Source organism: Spermophilus citellus (genome assembly GCF_964194105.1).
Source record: "Spermophilus citellus genome assembly, chromosome: 3".
NCBI lineage: Eukaryota > Metazoa > Chordata > Mammalia > Rodentia > Sciuridae > Spermophilus > Spermophilus citellus.
The window spans coordinates 158,918,929-158,938,946 of record NC_138184.1 but is presented as its reverse complement, the minus strand read 5'-3'; the positions used below and the strand labels follow the sequence as shown (position 1 = coordinate 158,938,946).

At 35.8% G+C, this 20,018-nt stretch overlaps 1 protein-coding gene across 4 annotated transcripts in view; it reads right to left on the bottom strand.

The window, feature by feature from the left end:
• DOCK4 (dedicator of cytokinesis 4) overlaps positions 1-20,018 on the bottom strand; it is a 446,200-nt gene that overhangs the window by 91,083 nt on the left and 335,099 nt on the right. For all 4 annotated transcript variants that reach the window (XM_081285589.1, XM_081285590.1, XM_081285587.1 and 1 more), the window contains one exon: positions 9,498-9,596. In XM_081285589.1, coding sequence (XP_081141715.1) covers positions 9,498-9,596 — 99 coding nt within the window. The remainder of the gene's footprint in view (positions 1-9,497; positions 9,597-20,018) is intronic.

Below are 20,018 nucleotides of genomic sequence, written 5' to 3'. Positions count from 1 at the left end.
GTTCATCACAAGAATGATTAAGTTGTGGGCTGGGGCTGTGTCTCAGTGGTAGAGCACTTGCCTAGGGTTTGATCCTTGGCACCACATAAAAATAAATTAAAAAAAGTTATTCTGTACATCTATAACTGGAAAAAATGGCTAAATTGTGTAGAATCTAAATAATGAGGTTCAGAAGAATGACATACTGGGATACATACTATCCATGAGATAATGCTGTGCCAAAAAAAAAAAAAAAAGACAGCACAAGAAGAATGAAATGATCTCACTTTTTAAAAACGTATGGACACAGCGTAGAATGTAGTCTAGGAGGATACACATCATCTATGGCTAGCTCTGGGAATTAGGGAACATTTTGCAGGAAGAAAGAGGACAAGGTGTGGTTTGAGTATGTCCCCCAGAAGTTCATTTGTTGGAACCTTAATTCCTAGTGGGAGGTGTATGGGTCAGAGGCAGGGCCCTCATGAATGGATGAATGCCTTTCTCTCATGACTGAGTTCTTGCTCATGCATGACTGGCTGAATTCTAAGAGCAAGTTGTTATAAGTCAAGTCCATCCCTTGTGTTCTTTCTTCTTTGCAAATATTCACTTGCCTGTCTGCTTTCCACCATGAGTTGAGGTAGAATGAGACCCTTGAGAGAAGCCAAGCAAATGCCGGCACCATGCCCTTGGACTTTCCAGCCCTAAGAACTGTGAATGTAAGACACATGTCTTTTCTCTAAAAATTCTCCAGTGTCAGGCATTCTATTATAGCAATAGAAAATGAACTAGGACAGGACATATACTGTGATTTTCACTTTTTGAAACAGTATAGAGTTATGTGGGATTTTTAGTGTCTAATCCCAATATCAGTTACACTTTTCATTAACTAGTACTTTATTAATTCGTATCTTAACTTATTGATAGTTTCTTTATTCATTTAATTTCTAACCTATATGTAGACACAAACTTGCCTCCACCCCCCAAAAAAACCCTCCCCCTCTCATTTGGTCTTTTTACTTCCACTCTATGACTAGAAATACCTTATTAATCTTAAAAAATCGAGAAATAAAATTTTGTGCATTTTGATAGCAAAGATTTTGGTTTAGAAAAGTGCAGTAAAGCTCAGAGAAGAGCTGAGTTCAGCTGCCTAAGCAAAGAGGTTGTAAGTTACTAGAATTCCCATCTCTCTCAATAACTTGGGAATAAGAATAACTGCATCAATCCATCTTCCAATGCGGGGGGAACGAAATGTGATACTACAAGAGACTTGCAGACAGTGTTTAGCAGCATGTCTGGCTTTTGATTGTGGGGGTGGGGTGGAGAGGTGTTCTTTAACTGTTAGTCATTATTCTTGTTGTTTAAACATAGCACGTTCGTTTGTATTGATTTAGATAACCTTTATAGCAGATTGCTTAATTAGCCTTAATATTACTTATGTGTAACCAACAATACTCAAGAAGTGTTTGCTGAATCAAGTAACTGGCATCTGTAATACAGTAAGGGGGACTGGCCAGGGGCGCAGTGATGCACACCTGCAATCCCAACTATTCGGGAGGCTGAGGCAGGCAGATTGAAGTTCAAGGTCAGCCTGGGCAAATTAGTGAGATCCTGTTTCAAAATAAATAAAAAGGTCTGAGGATGTAACTCAGTGGTATAGTATTCCTGGGTTCAGTACCCAGTACCACAAAAAGAGCAACATCAACAAAGTTAGGGACTCCCTCATGGGGTTCCTTTGAGAAGTAAATGAGTTAATATTAATCAACTGCTTAGAACAGTGCCTGGTATATATTAAATTCTATACAAAATGTTACTATTCCTTAGTTCCTCTACTGCAACATAAAAATTTAAAAAAGAGTATAAAATTTTTTGGTTTGCAGGAGACTGGGGTTGTGGTTCAGTAGTAGAGTGCTTGTTGGCATGTGTGAGTCCCTGGGTTCGATACTCAGTACCACATATAAACAAACAAAGTAAAAAATCCATTGGCAACTAAAAAATATTTAAATTTTTTTTTTTTGGTTTTCTAAACCATTCAGCTATATAATCTGACCTGAACTATTTGTAATCTTTATTTATTCTTCCTCTTGAGTGAACATTTTGTTATTGAAGATCCTGATGGAGGTGTTATACTATAAAAAAACAATAAATGCATTATCTTATCTTTCTGGAGTTGCAAAAATTCTGGTTTCCAAAATGCATTTGGTTTTCTTTCTTTGAAGTATCTTTGTCTGGTTTTGGGATTAGAGTGATGTTGGCCTCATAGAATGAATTTGGAAGAGCTCCTTCTTTTTCTATTTCTTGAAATAGCTTGAAAAGTATTGGTATTAATTCTTCTTTGAAGGTTTTGTAGAACTCCGCTGTATACCCATCCAGTCCAGGGCTTTTCTTGGTTGGTAGTCTTTTGATGGCTTCTTCTATTTCTTCCTTTGTTATTGGTCTGTTTAAATTGTGTGTGTCTTCCTGCCTCAATCTGGGCAAATCATATGCCTTAAGAAATTTATCGATATCTTCACTATCTTCTATTTTATTGGAATATAGGGTTTCAAAATACTTTCTAATTATCTTCTGTATTTCTGTAGTGTCTGTTGTGATATTGCCTTTTTCATCCCGTATGTTAGTAATTTGAGTTCTCTCTCTTCTTCTTTTCGTTAGCATGGCCAAGGGCTTGTCTATCTTATTTAATTTTTCAAAGAACCAACTTTTAGTTTTATCAATTTTTTCAATGGTTTTTTTGTTTCAATTTCGTTGATTTCTGCTCTAATTTTAATTATTTCTTGTCTTCTACTACATTTGCTGTTGTTTTGCTCTTCCTTTTCTAGGTTTTTGAGGTGTAGTGTGAGTTCATTTATTTGTTGGGTTTTTCTTTTTTTGAGAAAAGAACTCCAAGAAATGAATTTCCCTCTTAAAACTGCTTTCATTGTGTCCCATAGATTCCAGTATTTGTGTCTGTATTATCATTTGACTCTAAGAATTTTTTCATCTCCTCCTTTATGTCTTCTATAACCCATTGATCATTCAATAACATATTGTTCATTTTCCATGTGATGTAGGATTTTTCCTTCCTTCTTTTATCATTGATTTCCAATTTCATTCCATTATGATCAGATATGGTGCATGGTATTATCTCCACGCCTTTATGTTTAATAAGAGTTGCCTTATGGCATAATATATGGTCTATCTTTGAGTAGGATCCATGTGCTGCTGAGAAGAACGTGTATCCACTTGATGATGGTTGATATATTCTATATATGTCGGTTAAGTCTAGGTTATTGATTGTGCTGTTGAGTTCTATAGTTTCTTTATTCAGTTTTTGTCTAGAGGATCTGTCTAATGGCGAGAGCGGTGTGTTGAAGTCACCCATAATTATTGTGTTGTGGTCTATTTGACTCTTGAACTTGAGGAGAGTTTGTTTTATGAACGTTGCAGCTCCATTGTTTGGTGCATAAATTGATAATTATTATGTCTTGTTGGTGGATGGTTCCTTTTAACAGTATATAGTGTCCTTCTTTATCCTTCTTGATTAACTTAGGTTTGAAGTTGATTTTATTCGATATGAGTATGGCCACTCCTGCTTGCTTCCAAGGGCCATGTGAGTGGTATGATTTTTCCCAACCTTTTACCTTCAGCCTGTGTATGGTACTGGTACCAAAACAGGCAGGTGGACCAATGGTACAGAATAGAGGACACAGAGACTAATCCACAAAGTTACAACTATCTTATATTTGATAAAGGGGCTAAAAACATGCAATGGAGGAAGGATAGCATCTTCAACAAATGGTGCTGGGAAAATTGGAAATCCATATGCAACAAAATGAAATTGAATCCCTTTCTCTCGCCATCCACAAAAGTTAACTCAAAATGGATCAAGGATCTAGATATCAAATCAGAGACACTGCGTCTGATAGAAGAAAAAGTTGGCTACGATCTACATATTGTGGGGTCGGGCTCCAAATTCCTTAATAGGACGCCCATAGCCCAAGAGTTAATAACAAGAATAAACAAATGGGACTTACTTAAACTAAAAAGTTTTTTCTCAGCAAGAGAAACAATAAAAGAGGTAAATAGAGAGCCTGCATCCTGGGAACAAAATTTTACCCCCCACACCTCAGATAGAGCCCTAATATCCAGAATGTACAAAGAACTCAAAAAATTAAACAATAAGATAACAAATAACCCAATCAACAAATGGGCCAAGGACCTGAACAGACACTTCTCAGAGGAGGACATACAATCAATCAACAAGTACATGAAAAAATGCTCACCATCTCTAGCAATCAGAGAAATGCAAATCAAAACCACCCTAAGATACCATCTCACTCCAGTAAGATTGGTAGCCCTTATGAAGTCAAACAACAATAAGTGTTGGCGGGGATGTGGGGAAAAGGGTACACTTGTACACTGCTGGTGGGACTGCAAAATGGTGAGGCCAATTTGGAAAGCAGTATGGAGATTCCTGGGAAAGCTGGGAATGGATCCACCATTTGACCCAGCTATTCCCCTTCTCGGACTATTCCCTGAGGACCTTAAAAGAGCGCACTATAGGGATACAGCCACATCAATGATTATAGCGGCACAATTCACAATAGCTAGACTGTGGAACCAACCTAGATGCCCTTCAATAGATGAATGGATAAAAAAAATGTGGCATCTATACACAATGGAGTATTATGCAGCACTAAGAAATGACAAAATCATAGAATTTGCAGGGAAATGGATGGCATTAGAGCAGATTATGCTAAGTGAAGCTAGTCAAGCCCTAAAAAACAAATGCCAAATGTCTTCTTTGATATAAAGAGAGCAACTAAGAACAGAACAGGAAGGAAGAGCATAAGGAAAAGACTAACAGTAAACAAAGACGAATGGGGGAAGAGAAAGGGAGAGAGAAGGGAAAGCATATGGAAACGGTAGGAGACCTTCAATGATACACAAAATTATAAGAGGTTATGAGGGGCAAGGGGGAGGGAAAAAAAAGGGAGAGAATTGAACAACAGCAGAGGAGGTAGAGAGGGAAGATGGGAGGGGGGGGAGGGGAGGGGAGGGGAGATAGTAGGGGATAGGAAAAGTAGCAGAATACAACAGTCACTAATATGCCATTATGTAAAAATGTGAGTATGTAACAGATGTGATTCTGCAATCTGTATTTGGGGTAAAAATGGGAGTTCAAAACCCAATTGAGTCAAATGTACGAAAGATGATATATCATGAGCTCTGTAATGTTTTGAACAATCAATAAAAAAAAATAAAATTAAATTTAAAAAAAAGAAACTGAAAAAATAGGCAATTATTCTTCAAATTAATGTGAAATAATTATTTAGGATTGTTTTTTATAAATTGAAATAAAAATATTTTAAAAACCCAAAATGCATTTGGTACTAAACTTTAGGTAGGGGATTATGGATTAATGTTATTATCTTTAAAACAATGTAATATAGCTTTGAGAAATATAATAGCCAAGGGTATTCAGCTTTGCAGAAAACTGAGAACAGAAAAAACTTATTAAAAGGTGGTGTCTTTTAATATGTGGATTAAAATCTGATGACTCATTAGCCTTTAGCAAAGTAAATAAATGACCTCGAGCTGGCATTTACTCCAGTTATCTCCTTTCTAGTCCCATATAGGTAAAGGGCTAATTCTTTCCCCTCCTGCTGCCTTGTCAGGGACCTCCCCTTTGTGAGAGGTGTGGCAGCCCTCTCTCCTTTACGTTTAGCTTCTCCCTCTCCATTGGCTCTAATCATTGATATTTAATCATGTTTAAGTCTCCTCCACTATACATACTGCTCTAATACCCAAAGTTATACATAAAGAGTCCCTTTAACTTATTCTTCTTGGAATATTATACACTTCTGTTTCTTTATATCTTTTTCTTTTTTTTTTATTCCTCAATTGCATGGTAGCATGGCTTTCACCTTCACCACTGAAATTGCTCATCAGCTTTCCCAATAATATTAATAATGTTACTTAACCTCTTCGAAGGAACAGGTACTAGTCGCCACTCCCTTCTCTTTAATGCTTAGGATTCCACGTAAGTCCTTTTGAGTCTAGTTTCCTGGGATGTCTCATGATGTCAATTACTATTCACAGGCTGACAGTTGCCCAGTCTGACTCTGCAGCCCACCTCTCTCCTGAACCTCAGACACTGTCTACTAAACACCTCCAGCTGGATGTCCCTCAGGTAACCAAACTCAGAAAAACTCAGAATTTACCTTTTCTCCCACACCTCAACATCTACTCCTTCTATGTCCCCCAATCAATGAATGGACCAACATTTAGACTATTGTTAAAGAGTCTTGGAGTTATCTTCAGCTCCTTCATTTCTTTCACCTTTTAAAATATAGTTAGTTATCAAGTCCTGCCAATTCAACTTCCTAAATGTCTCCAGAATTTATTACCATGAGGTTCTCTATTTCAGGCCACAGTCTCTTCTAGCTTAAATTACTACACCAAATTACTAGCTTAGATTACTACATCTTTATAGGGTTCTGTCTCCTATTTTCATTTTAGTTAATCCACTTCCAGACAGATACTTCTACTAGACAAATATGGTCATGTCTTTCCCTTCTTAAAACCCTCAATAGCTACTAAATATCCTCAAAATAAAGTCTGCATCCATTAACAAAGACTTATGTATTAACAATTCTCTTTCTCAAACTCTATATTCTATTGAACAATCAATAAGCCAATTTCCCTCCTTCCCTTCCTCACTGTCTCCCTCACCTCCTCTAAGGATTGAAGGAAAGGCCACATGTGTGCTAGGCAAGTGCTTTAAAACTGAGATACATCCCTGGTCCTTTTTAAACTTTATGATTTTGACACAGGTTCTCACTAAGGTGGCCAGGTTGACCTAAAATTTGAGATTCTCCTGCATCAGCCTCCTGAGTAGCTGGGATTACAGGCATATGTCACCATACCTGGCTTCAACAAATATTTCTTCAATATTTATGTGTGTTAGGGATGTTCTGGAATCTGACAAGAGAGGAATGAACCAGACAAAGCTTCAGATATAAGCTTCTTATAACCTAGTAGCTGGGTGGGTTGGAAAAATACATAAAATCATAAACAAAAATATTCAAGATTATAAGAAGTGTCAGAGCACTGAGGTGATATTTTACCTATCTATCTATCTATCTATCTATCTATCTATCTATCTATTTATTTGTTTTGCAGTGTTGGAGATCCTACTCAGGGCCTTGTGTATGCTAGGCAAACACTCTACCACTGAACTACATCTCTAGCCCAAGGTGACAATTGATAGCTCACGCCTACTAATCTCTAGGTTCTCAATTGAGACATTCCTTGGGAAATTTTCCTGCTGCCTCGAGTCTATTGGCAGCAACTCCCAGATGCTCCAGAACATCATGTCCTTGCCTTATCCATTATCTGATTCCCTCAACTGGAAGATATCTTGTGCTGGATTACAACCCCAGTGCCTGCTCAGTGCTTGCCATGCATAGGATTCTCAGCCTGTATTTCCTGAATGACAGACTAAGTATTTAGTATCATTAAATAACTCTGTTGTCTGAAGACCAGCTAATTTTGAAGAGGGAAATACATGTCTTTTGAAAAAGTATGCTGGCCGACTAAAATAAAGCCCACATATAACACTTCACTGATTATTTCCATTTGCTTTATTATCAGAGAGAACACTAGAGCATAAAACTCAATACCTTGATTAAATTAATCATATCTTTCAATCCATGCTTCTTAGCTATTTTTAATTCCCAGGCTCTTTAAAAATATGTAGTCTTTTTATGAGAAATTTTGAAATATGAAGTCACAGACATCTTACGTAAAATCTAATTATTCTTCAACTATATTAAATAGTCTCTGATGAAAGTTAACTTCATGATTACCTTCCTTTTGATGTACCTACAGTGGTGTAAGTTCTAAGGCCTTTTATCTATTTTTAATTCTAAACTCAGACTGAGTGAAAAAATGAAAAACACCATGGCATATGACAATCAGGTGATGCTGTGTAGACTGTATCTGCAAAAAACAATTGTTTTGCATGACTTGGCTTAGGAACTATCAATTGCTCCAAGGTAAGAGAAAGAGTCTTCTGACATCATGCAGTATCTTCCAGGCACTTAAAAGTTAGTAAGTAGAAAGGGAAAGTACTAAGGAATGATATGGATTAAAGTATGTTATGTGTGTGTACAAATATGGCATGATGAATTCCACTCTTATGTATAAATATAATTCACTAATAAAAAAGTCAGTAAGTGACCCCTTTACACTATCCAAATAACTACCAATATTTCTCTAAGGCACTGTGATAGACCTCCCATCAATCAAACATTATAGTGTAATTGCATTGACCTATAATTCTCCATCAACCAGCATTTAAGCAATTCTCCCAGTATGATAACTTACATATGCAGGTATCTGGAAAAGTAAAGAGATGAAAGAGAAATAAAAGCAAATAAGGGCAGATGACAGGTCATTCCTCTGACTACAATCAACTTCTAAGCTTTTAGTGATATCATAAAGGAAGCATTATTGTTCCTTCAATACTAGATGTTTTTTGGCATACATTAGATTTTTATAACTTGGCATTGCTACTTTCTATTTAATGTCAGCCTGTCAGACTAGCATAGCATTTTGATTAGATTAAAGCTGATAAAGAATATCAAATAGAACTCTGCTTCTCTAGTCAGAAAGTTGCAATATGGTTCTCAATATGGTTCTATAGGGATGAAATCAGTCGCTGTGTTTATATAATCTCCCTTATTTTCTATTTATTTATTTATTCATTTATATATATATATTTTATTCTAATTTGTTATATATGACAGCAGAATGCATTATAATTTATATTACACATATAGAGCACAATTTTTCATCTCTGGTTGTATACAAAGCATATTTACACCATTTGTGGCTTCATACATGTACTGAGGATAATGATGTCCATCTCATTGCACAATCTTTTTTACCCCCACGTCCCCTCCCTTCCCTTCCTATCTCTTTGCCCTTTCTAGAGTTGGATAAAGAAAATGTGGTATACATACACAACGGAATATTACTCAGTTATAAAAGAGAATAAAATCATGGCATTTACAGGTAAATGGATAGAGTTGGAGAATATAATGCTAAGTGAGGTTAGCGAATCCCCAAAAAACAAATGCTGAATGTTTTCTCTGATATAAGGAGGCTGATTCATAGTGGGATTGGAAGGGGAAGCATGGGAGGATTAGATGATATTCCCTATTTTCTACAAAGGTGATATTTTAGGTACACTTAACTAGAGTTAGTCTATTTGCTTTGTCTTCTTAGATCTGTTATTTTATTTCTAGTTTACTGAACTTGGAAGAAAGGTGTTTCAAATACTATGTCCTCCAAAAATCAGGGTTCATTACTTTGCTTGAGTAATACAAATCTTACAGTGCCAATGTAGTCAAGTGGATTTGTGAACAAGGCCAAGAAAAAAAATAGTTTAGAATTTAATGGAAAGAGGTAAAGCAATTGTCAAGAAGCTATCTGAAGAGTGATAAGAACATGAAAAACTAATTAAAATCACTTACCCTTAATTCTTCTTTTGTATTGAAACTATCAAGAAGTTGTTGATAATGTCTATCAGTCATTTGTCGTAATAGGGACAGGAGACAGGCAACAAATTCCCCCTATTAAAAAAAAAAAAGAGGTATTTTTAAGGAAGGACATAAAAGAACACCAGTGATTTACTCTGAACTTCCCTCAAGGAGAATATTTTTAAAAAATTCATTATGATCCATATTCACTATGTGAACTCTTCTTAATGTAAATTTGTACATTGCCTGTAATATCACAGCCAAAATCTCTTCCTGAGGTAATTACCATTTACTTCATACTATGATTGTTTTTGTGTTTTTTTTTTAACTTGGGCAGAAGTTTTTCACTTCAGGACTAATTCCATGCACTTGAGGGAAAGTTATAAGGCCCATGATGATTTACTGAGCACTTAAAATACCTCCATTCATTATATTATTTGAGACTTACATCAACTTGGGTATAATATTATTTAAAGAAGGCAAACTGCAGATTCAAATGGACTAAAAGACTTGCTCCAAATCACAAAGCTAGAAAGTGGCCAAGTTGGAGTTATCTGCAGATTGTTTTACTCCAAAGCTCTTTAACTAACTTCATGCTCTATTTTTGAATTCACATGACCTCCTCCAACTCATCAGAGTTGGCTTACTGACTGACAGGGTGCAGAGAAAGAAATGCATTGCATAATGATGATTTCAATCACCCTTTTGAAAACAGTTCTAATAGCCATTCTTTATGCTTGGGTTCCATGTGATTTATTCCTACAAAGTCCAATTCTCAAAAATTAAAAATAAAAATGTATGCAGAGAATCCTTAGATTAGAAGACCTATATAAAGTTGCTATCATTTACATTTTTAAATGCATTTCTAATTTAAAATTCTTTTGTTTTCAGTACAAACATTTTTGCTTAGCAAATCATTCATCTATTTTTAAATAGAGTAATACCATTTAAAACAATATGAACACAGCAGGAAAAGCAATCTGTGGCAGCTAACTGAATATTTACAGAAGTATGGTTTAGTTGGAATTTGTATCTTTGAATTTACATGGAAAAGGACTAAAGGCTCACATGTAAAATTGGAGACTAAACGCCCTGAGAAGTAGGATTTTCCAACAGAGTCAGCTGAGCTAACACAGTCAAATGAATCTTTACCAGCTGCCATCGGAAGCCTGAGGATACAACTTCATGGCCATGGGAAGGCAACCCAGAACTCAAGTTGGTTCTTTGCATGTGGACAGCCATTTGCAATATACAGATATGAAAAAATGGTTTCGCTTGTACATTAGTTAGGGTAAATATTCAAGAAACTAATTAGTATGGCCCAATAGAAATATCCTACAAACTCAACATATTATCTTGTTAATAAACCAAGGAACCTTTGATATTTTCACATGAGATGGAAAAGTTGAAGAAACAACTTTTGATAATTTAGTGCTTGTGTATGAAGAAACAACCCAAGGCTAGAAAAATAACACTTAGGAAAGAACTGAAAGTGAACAATACCAAGAGTTCACATAGGACTCGAAATAGAACTAATGGACTGCAAATTGTGAGATGAAACTTCATTGAGTGGACAGTGCAAAAGAAAAGATCATTAAACTTACATATAAGGTCACAGAAATTCTCCAAAGTAAAGCATATACAGAAAAAAAAAAACAAAAGAAAACCAAAAAACAACTGGAGAAGCAAAACAAATAAAAAGAAAAAAAATCCCAGTGAATTATAGAAACAACTTCAAGTAGCAGAATCAATCTATCTATCTATCTATCTATCTATCTATCTATCTATCTATCTATCTATCTATGTAATTTGTGGCCCCAAAGAGGAATAGGGCAGAAAAACAATTAAAGATGTAAGGGAAAAAATCCTTTATATTCTTGAAAAACCAGAAACTATGTATTAAAAAAATTTCTACTAACTTCAAGCAAAAGAAATATCAAGGAAATTACACTGAAGTATATCATAATTTAATTGCTTATAGTCAGTGATAAGGAGAAAATTTTAACACTGGTCAGAGAAAAAAGATAAATTTTATACAGAGAAACAAAGATAAGGATGAGAGAAGATTTCTCTTGGGAACAATACAAGCTAAAATACAGTACAGCAACATTTTTAGAATAATCAATAAGAGAATAACAGCTATCAACCAAGATTTATTATCCATTTCAAAAATAAAGAAAAAATACTTTTCAAACCTACCAAAGCTTATTCATGGTTTCTATTCAGGTTCTAGGTAGTATAATAAATCAAGAAAAAGAAATCAAAGAATACAGGTTTTAAAGAAATTTTTTAAAAACCTGTCTCAATTTACAGACAATATACTTGTATACATAGAAAATGCTATAGAATCTACAAAGAGCTGCTAGAATTTGTTGAGGTTGATGAGGTAGCTGAGTGGTAGAACACTTGCCTAGCATACCTGAGATCGCAGGTTCAATCAATAGCACCCCTCCAAAAAAAAAGAAAAAGAAGAAAAAAGAAGTTTTTAATGTCCCAGGATATAAGTGTGAAAATATCAACTTCACTTCTATATACTAGAAATGAGGAATATAAAATTAAAATTTAAAATAACACCCTTTATAATACCTTTAAAAATATGAAATTAATTAGTGGTCTATATAACACAAGAGGTATAAGCTTTGCTGATGCAAGAAATTAAAGAACACCTAAATAAAAAGGAGAGATATTTTATATTCATGGATTGAGAGGGATTCAGTATTGTTAAGATATTACTACTTCCCACATTGACATGGGAACAATATAAGCAATTGTATTGTTCAATGCAATTGCAATCAATATTTCAGCAGATTTTACTGAGAATAGAAATTGACAAGCTAATTTAAATAGATATATGGAAATGAAAAGGATCTAGAATAATCAAAACAGCTTTTAAAAAGAAGAGCGAAGTTGTAGGGTTTATACTATCTGATTTTAAGACTTATTTTATATAAAACATGGTAATAAGAGAATATATTACAGGTGCTAAATAAATAAATAAATAAATAAATAAATAAATGGAACAATAGTCAAACCTATGAATAACCCAAATGTCTACCAACAAGCAAATAAACAAACACACTGTAGTCTATTCATACAATGGATTACTACTCATCAATAATAAGTAATGACTACTGCACACAAAGCAACAGAGATAAAACTCAAATAATGTCACTGTATGAAATAGGCTAAAACAACACCTTTACCTCCTGTCAAGAAAAAACACAACCCCCTGAAACCAACAATAACTATATGTCATATGATTCTAGTTATATTAAAATTCTGGAGAATGGAAACATATGTATAGTGCCAGATAATTTAATATAAAACTCGGGCAAATAGTTGCTGGGGGATGGAACAGGATGGAGGATCGAGACAGAACAAATAGAGAGGGCAAAAGGAAACTTGTGAGCAATGGTCCCATTCATTATCGTGATAACCGTGATGGACCATGGGTATACACATGTCAAAACACACCAAACTGTATATTTTAAACATGTGCAACTTATTATATGACAATTATTAACTCAATAAAAACTTCACTATGATTTATACGGTGTAGAAGTTACTATGCTTTGATTGCATTGTTGAGTTTATTCCTTATTAATCTTGTTGGGTGGACAACTTCACTTCAAAGATACAATAAGTATTTGTTCAGGTTCAAAAGTTTACTCTAGCTTTCACAGCAAGCTGGCCTAGCCAAGATGTGAACCAACTATCTGTGGCTCTAGAAGTCAGCCCTCCGTGGCTTTCCTTCCAAATTCCCAGACTAATCTGATTTTATAGAGAAAATTTTATAGTGATTTTATAGAGAGCTTGGGGATTTAAATAGAACTAAGTACAACAATCTGTGTGTTGATAACTAATATTGACACTTTTCAATTTATTATGTCTCAATTTAAAAATGCAAATCTAATTGGTAGAAACCCAGTTTTTCATCGTTTCTCTCTATCCTCAACAACCTAACTATCCTTAATACATCTACTACATCCATATTCTTTTTTACTTTAACACAACATTCTGTGAATATCGAAATAATCCAAAGCTTGAAAAACTACATATTATTTGTAATAATATCAGTAATAATGAGGAAAAAATTCAAGAGTGAATAGACTTTCATTAGGTCTTTATAATCAATGTACATAGATAAACACCTCTTTGAATTCAGGTTATTAACTATGTATTTGTTATATCTGGCTGAGGCCCACTGCAAATTACTTACCATTCTGAAATATAATCCCTGGCACACTTAGGGCACTATATCAACCCCAACATCTATTTATATTTATTCACTTAATCAATTTAGGAACTTGAAGCACATTCAACCCTGGTGAGAGGATTAAATGTTTAATACTTTACTGATGTATCTTTTGACTACAATGTAATTTTTTTATTTTTAAGATATTTTAGGAGTGTGTCTATATGAAAACCTTAATTCACAATTTGTTTTTAAAAATACGTAAAAAGCAAAAACAAACAAACAAACAAAAAACACCAGTCAAAATTCACTTAGTTTAGTGTGGGGAATTTCTTAACAAATTGCCTTTAAAACTCCATGGTCTTCAGTGGCTTGTGCCAATTTTATGTACACATGGCGCATAATGGGCATTTCTATAAAAAGCTTCAAGAGTATTGAATGTGTCAAGAAACCTTCCATTAAATATATGCATACTTTTTTCCAGATATTTTAATAGAATTCTCTTGTACCCCTTTCCTTTTGTAATCATAAGCATGAAAACTTTAGATAAGCATACAGAGTACCTGTCTGAGATGTGGTCTATGCTGAACTGAGTCACCCGCACTTGGAAGTGGTACTTAACAGAATTATGTGCAAAGAAGCATTTATAAATTGTAAGGAACTCTGGAGTCCAATTAGCTGAGGGTGTGAGGCAAATGGCCGTTATGCTGCTTTATAAAATCTGCTTCTATGTACAATTAGAGTTTTGAAAGGAACCGATTATAATGTGCTTTTTTTTTCTTTCTCTAGCCAGAGAGAACATTTTAAAGTTTAAAGAACAGTTGGTAGAAGAACAAAAAGTACAATCCTTTTAAATGGTAAAAATAAGACTACTGTTATTGGGAATTATGATACAACAGAAGCCTGTCCTCATGCTGGGGTTGCTGGGAGGCAGGGTCACAACCATGGTACTTAACAGAGCATGGAGAAACTCATCATGACATGCTTTTGGGAACTGCTTTTGCCCACAGTGTATCCACCCAGCATGGGTAAAACATGCTCAAAAGACTGAAAGGTGCTCATGGAGCTGCCACATAAAGACTCCCAGTTTAGAAAGCCTGTTCCCTTGCAGGAAAATTATAAGGAACTTAGATCTTCTGTGCCCAGAGTGAACTGACTTTGTGAATGATCAGAGCACATATCTCACCACAGAATTAGTTATAACCACAACAGATTATAGTCTGCATCAATGATAACATTAGTGTGACTCCTAGTGTTTCCACAGTAACTAATGTTTAAAGTTTATTCTGAGACCAGATACCGCTTAAACATGTTTACAGACTTGATGAAATCCTGTCATTAACTTTGGGATGAAGAAAATTATTTTCTCTGTTTTAAAGACAAACAGAGGCTTAGAGACATTCTTCGTAATTCAACCCACTCAGTGAAACAGTAAATCAAACTGGGTCTGCCTGAGTCCTCCAAAAAAATGTCTTAAAGCATAAAACCAGAGTCATAGATGGCAAAGTTGCCAAATAATTTGGATTGTTTCCTAGAAAATTTCATCCCACATTTCTTCAAGAGTTAAGCTTTTCACACAGCAAAGAGCACCCCAGAGTTGTGTGGGAACGACTCTCTTTATGTGATTTTCCTAAAATTGAGTACACAGGATGGTCACTCTGTCTGCTCCACCCCCTACATCACCCGCAAGGCTGACTCACTGCCCTCTTCAAGTCTGTTGCTTCTCACTGGTTACTGCACTGTGATGGTCTAAAGATCAAGAATACCCTGTAGAGATGAGGTGAGCACTGTAGCTTGTGACCACAGGAACGACTTAACCCTGTAGAGCATGTGCTACAATTCTCTTTGCTGTGCAATGATAATTTCGTGTAAGAGCTTTATTTCCAGGAAGTAGTTACATTATTACCATCAAAACTATAATGAAGACTTCCCTTCTTCTGAGGTAAAAGGGTGGTAGGTATACTTCTCGCTACTGTTCCTGCTAAACACAATGAAAAACCTGGATATTATAATATATAAAACAAACAGAAGAAGATCCAAAAGCTGGAGAAAGAAGACAGTCTAGCCAGGAAACTTGGGACCCAAGGAAGGTCATGGTGCTCTATTCTTTTGGCCTTGTTCACCCCAGACTTGATTACAGAAGCAAGCCTTCCTGAAACACCAACAGTTGAGTGGTTGGCGGTGGCGGGGGGGGGGTACCCTAAGAAAAGCCTGCTCTGTAACAAAAGGACCAGAAAAGGGGGACACTGACAAGATAACAGTTTAAGTAATAACCACTCTATTCCAGCAGAACACCACAAAAATTGTTGGCTTTACCCACATTTACACCTTGAAGGCCAGGTGGGGGCCTAGACTCTCACTCTCATGAGTAATAAGAAGCCCCAATATTTCTCCCAGAGCTGTGGCAGAGAAAGCCCAACTGGGAGCAGGTACTTTCATCCCCAGTGGGAAGTGTCAGTGAAGGTGGGGAGTCTGGATTTCCATCACGCCTCCCAGGAACAATCCCACTTTTCTCTCCCCATTGGGTGGTGCCAGAGGAAGCCTCCTGGAGAGTGAGGACATTCACCCCTGCCCAGGAATAACAGGGGCACTCTCACAATGGGGTCAGTCGATGTGGGAGACCAACCTTACACGTGACTGAGTCACACTCCCCCAGTGGGGTGCTGAGGCGCTAAGTCACAGAAATGTGGCAGAGCTTTCCCCACCTTTCTTGGGTTCAAGGGTCAGTATCTTGTGCGTGGGTGTGTCTTGCTACAGCCCCATGGGTGGAGCTACACTCACCTGTTCCTTTGTAATATAACCCCTTGCCCTGTTTAGGATAGAATCTTCCATGGAAGTGCCTTGTGTGTGTCCCCTCCTCTTACTGTGCCCTTGGGTGTGGCCTACCCAGGTGTCAGTCAACCTGCTGACAGTAGACATCATGAAGATAGACTCAGCCCCCTGAAACCTGACCCCTGGCCTCATTTGAATAGCTTCTCCTCAATAAAAGGGGTCAGCACATGCTCTCGCTCTCTCTCTTTCTGCGGACCCTTCAGGTCAGAGGAGCCGTCACAGCGACCTCTAAGAAAAAGGTATTTGTGTCTCTTGTGTGGTTATTTTGCGCAGCCCAGTTAGTCAGTTCAACTGGAGTGACCCCTGAGCCTTTTAGAACAGAAACCCTGCAAGTAGAGATTATGGGTAGGGCCAGAACTTTCCATCGCTATCCAACAGTAACAACATCCCTCTTCCCTCAGGTGTCTAGGAGGCCAAGTGGGAGATCTGGGCTTTTATCTCCATCTGGCCATAATAAGTTGGCATCCTCTTCTTTCCCAGCTGAGTGATACTGCATAAATCCAGCAAAAACAGAAGGCTTACATAAGATCCAGAACATTATAACACAGAAATGTTCAGATTTCAAATGAAAATCATTATACCAAGAGTCAAGAAGAATTCAAACTGAATGAAAAAAAGACTGTCAACAGATGTCAACATTGAGATGATGGTGGTGTTAAAATGGTTCAACACAATTTGCACAAAAATTAACTTAAAATGGTTCATGGCATTAGATGCTAATTATAAAATTATAAAATTTTTAGGAAAAAAACTAGGTGGTAAACTTCAGGATACAGAACTAGACTTCTTAGACTTGACACCAAATGCAGGACCCATAAAAGGAAAAATTAATAAACTACACTTCACTAAAACTAAACATATTTGCTTTTACAAACCCTGATAAGAGAATGAATAAAATAACTACAGAGTGGGAGAAAACATCTACAAACTATGTACTGAAAAATGAACTACATAATATATAGAGTATATAAAGAACTATCAAAAACTCAACAGTAAAAAGCAATTCAATAAGAAAATGGGAAAATATGAAGAAATATTTTACTGAAGTGGATATATAGATGGCAAATAAGCATATGAAAAGAATATTTGTGTTGTTAGTTATTAGAGAAATGCAAATGAAAACCACAATATCACTCTACATCTATCAGAAAGTACTCCTGCTCCTGAAAAAAAATTAAGTGACAATACCAAATGCTAATGAGGGTGTTAAGAACCTATTCATAAATGGGAATATATAATGGCATAGCAACTGTGGAAAAAAGTTTGGCAGTTTCTTAAAAACAAAAAAAAACTAAACACCCAGCTACCATATGGGTTAGCAGTTACACACCCCTGGTAATTTATACTACAGAAAATAAGACCTATGTTCACATAAAACTTATACAATGCATATAACAGCTTTATGGTAATAGCCAAAATCTGGAAACAACCCTGGTGACCTTTAGTGGGTGAATGGTTAAGCACCATGTTCTATTATACCATGGAATGACACTCAGCAATTAAAAAGCAATTAGTGAGGTTTGGGAATGTAGCTCAATGGTAGAGTGCTTATCTAGCACATGCAAGGTACTGGGTTTGATCCTCAGCACCACATAAAAATAAATAAAATAAAGGTATGCTGTCCATCTACAACTACCAAAAAAAAAAAAAAAACCCACAAAACACAAAAAACAAACAAACAAAGAAACCAGCAACTAGTGATACAGCTACCTGGATGAATCTTCAGAGAATTACGTTGAGTTAAAAAAAAAAGTCACAAAGGTTAACATGCTATATGTTTCTATTTATATAACATTCTTGAAATGAAAAAATTACAGAAATAGAGAACAGAGTTGTGTTGCCAGGGGTTAAGGAAGAGGTGGAGGTGAAAAGGAAGTGGGTTTAGCTATAAAATGTCAACACAAGAAAAACTCAGGGTGATGGAAATAGTCTGCATCTTAATTGTATTAATTTCAATAGTTTGGTTGTGATGTTATTCTAGATTTCTGCAAGAGGTTACCATTGAGAAAACTAAGTAAAAGCCACATGGGATAGCTTTATATTATTTCTCTTAACTGCATGTGATTGTATACTTAGTAAAAAAAGTTTGATCTATAAAAGATGAAAGAAACCCCAAATTGAGAATAAAACCCCCTAAACCTTTAAACTCATAATTTAAAACAAAATCCTCAAATCTTTAAACTCCATTGTCAGTAAGCAACAGTAACACGCTGTGAGCATTTATTGTGCACCAGGTAATATGGTAAGTATATGCAACAAACTCTAGAAGTCAGGCCCCATTTTACAGGTAAAATGCCTCAGGCCAATGAGAAACTGTTATTTTATTCTTCTTTTAAAGAAGCAGTGTGGTGAGTATACTAATTAGAAAGTTTTTCATACTACTTCCAACTCTACTTTATTAATAGAAAGAATTTAACTTTACTTCCTCAAAATGGAATTTAGTTTATTCAGGTAAATCTTATGATGGAAGCAAGAAGAAAGCAACACAAGACAGCCATCATGAAACAGCCAACCTTTATGGGAAAACTGATACAGAATTCTTATTATTTTAAGTAAAAATAAAAATTGTTTGCACCAGGACCTAGGCAAACATTTTTAAGACAGCAGTTCCACAGCACATTATAGGTAAAACTGATGGAAAAGGTTGACACTGTTGTAAATAATTTATACATGAAAACTACAGCATCTAATGCCATTTCTGCAAATGATACCATTTGCTTGAGAGAATATTCTTTTTTTCCCTGACACATCTTATTTTATTCAGATACAATCTGATTATATGTGGTCCAAGAAAACTCAAACAATAAATCAAATATAATCAGATGTTAAAGATTGGTCTTCAAATGTTGTAGCCAACTATGCCACGCTTGCCTATGATCTCTCTTATATAAAATAGTATTCACACTTCAGTGGCCACCAAACCATTAAGCACAGCTTCCTTAACTGTGAACTGTTTGAAGCTACCAGTTTGAGCACTCTTGACTATTTTTTTCAGGCTTTGAATAGCTGTAGGGATCTCATCAGGGGTTGGAGGAACAAGCTCAACCTTGGAGTGATGCCAAAATGTGCCCAGTTGCGTCTTTGAGTAAACCACAGCAGCATTCACCAGCTCTGGGGCCATTTCCGCGAGGTTACACACAAACTAGGCCAGGGTAGAAGGTGTGTTGCCCGGAAAGGCTGGCTGAATGTCTGAGAATATTCTTAATAAAGGCTAAAGATAGTTTTTAGTAGTTGAATGTGAATTTTAAATAGAAATATGTGTGTGCAAGGGCTAAGGATAGCTTAGCGGTACAGAGCTTGCCTGGTATGCATAAGGCTCCTAGCACTGCTGAAAGAGAAAAAAAGTATGTGTATACACACATTTAAATATATGTATATGTGTGTGTGCTGGTGTGTGTGTGTGTGTATGTGTATATAAACTGTCAGTTATATTATTTCTTAATAGTTTATATGAATTGCATTATTTACATTAGACTCATAAGATAGTG